The following is a 1036-nucleotide window of genomic DNA, read 5'->3' as shown; positions in this document are numbered from 1 at the left end:
AATAGTGGGATTGACCGTCACATTATAGCGCCCCCATGGCTGAAAGGGCGAGAATGTTTGGTGGGATGCGGATTCGAACCCGCGACCCTCAGATTGTGAGTCGAGCGTCTTATCCACCTGGCCATGCCGGGCCTGTTCTATATGCATTACGAATTTAGCTATATATATATAATAGAGTAAACAATTTGAAATGATCCCAGACATGACTGTAATAGGAAACTGCTCAGGGAGCGTGTATCTATAAACTTTGAAATTTTCGGAGCACTATAATATACGTATAGAGGGTTTGTTTGTTTGTAATTAAGCACAAAGTTACACAATGGGCTATCTGTGCTCTGCCCACCATGGGTACCTAAGCCCGGTTTATAGCGTTGTAAGTCCGCAGACATACCGCTGTACAACTGGGGGAGGGGGTTTGTAACGAGGGGCTATGTGAAGTGTCTTATACTGACTCAACATACTAATTCTTACACACATACCAAACAAGTACGTTTCTTGATGTTAGACATAGCGACATCTAGTGGGCACTACGTACAGACAGGACAGCTAAAGTGACTTTCACTGATTCACATACTAAATCTTAAACACATACCAAGGAAGCATGTTTCTTGATGCTGGTTATATTGGTCACAGCTTTAATCCCATCAAAATAAGTCCTTTCACTGTAGTCATTCTCGCCAAGAAAATAAACATAGAGCTGGTATGAAAGGAACATTATGCTGGTATCACAAGAGACAGGAGGCATGCCTCGGGAACTGGGAAGTCTGCCATGTTGGAATTCTACCCTCGTGTTAACGTAATCGTAGTGAACACGTAGAAATGGTGATATCTCTACAGGAAACTCCATGTTACAGCCGCCGGGTATAGGCTCTAGTGAAGAAAAAATAAAAGTCTTCTGTTACATAGCGGAAACTGATTCCACAAAAAATTAAGTTTCGCATTTGTAAATAGACTTCAGTCTCAGAATTCGATGACGAGGAACCCACTTTGAGACTAATAATGGCTAGAGACGGCTTGAGTGGGTAATGAAGAAAAA

At 42.2% G+C, this 1036-nt stretch overlaps 1 protein-coding gene across 1 annotated transcript in view; it reads right to left on the bottom strand.

The window, feature by feature from the left end:
- Window positions 1–1036, bottom strand: part of LOC106472634 (transmembrane 7 superfamily member 3-like) — a 34074-nt gene that overhangs the window by 21511 nt on the left and 11527 nt on the right. The window contains exon 3 of the mRNA XM_013933289.2: window positions 593–870. Coding sequence (XP_013788743.1) covers window positions 593–870 — 278 coding nt within the window. The remainder of the gene's footprint in view (window positions 1–592; window positions 871–1036) is intronic.

This window comes from Limulus polyphemus, unplaced genomic scaffold, assembly GCF_000517525.1.
Source record: "Limulus polyphemus unplaced genomic scaffold, Limulus_polyphemus-2.1.2 Scaffold5479, whole genome shotgun sequence".
NCBI classification, from domain to species: domain Eukaryota; kingdom Metazoa; phylum Arthropoda; class Merostomata; order Xiphosura; family Limulidae; genus Limulus; species Limulus polyphemus.
This window is presented reverse-complemented; position numbering and strand designations above follow the sequence as displayed.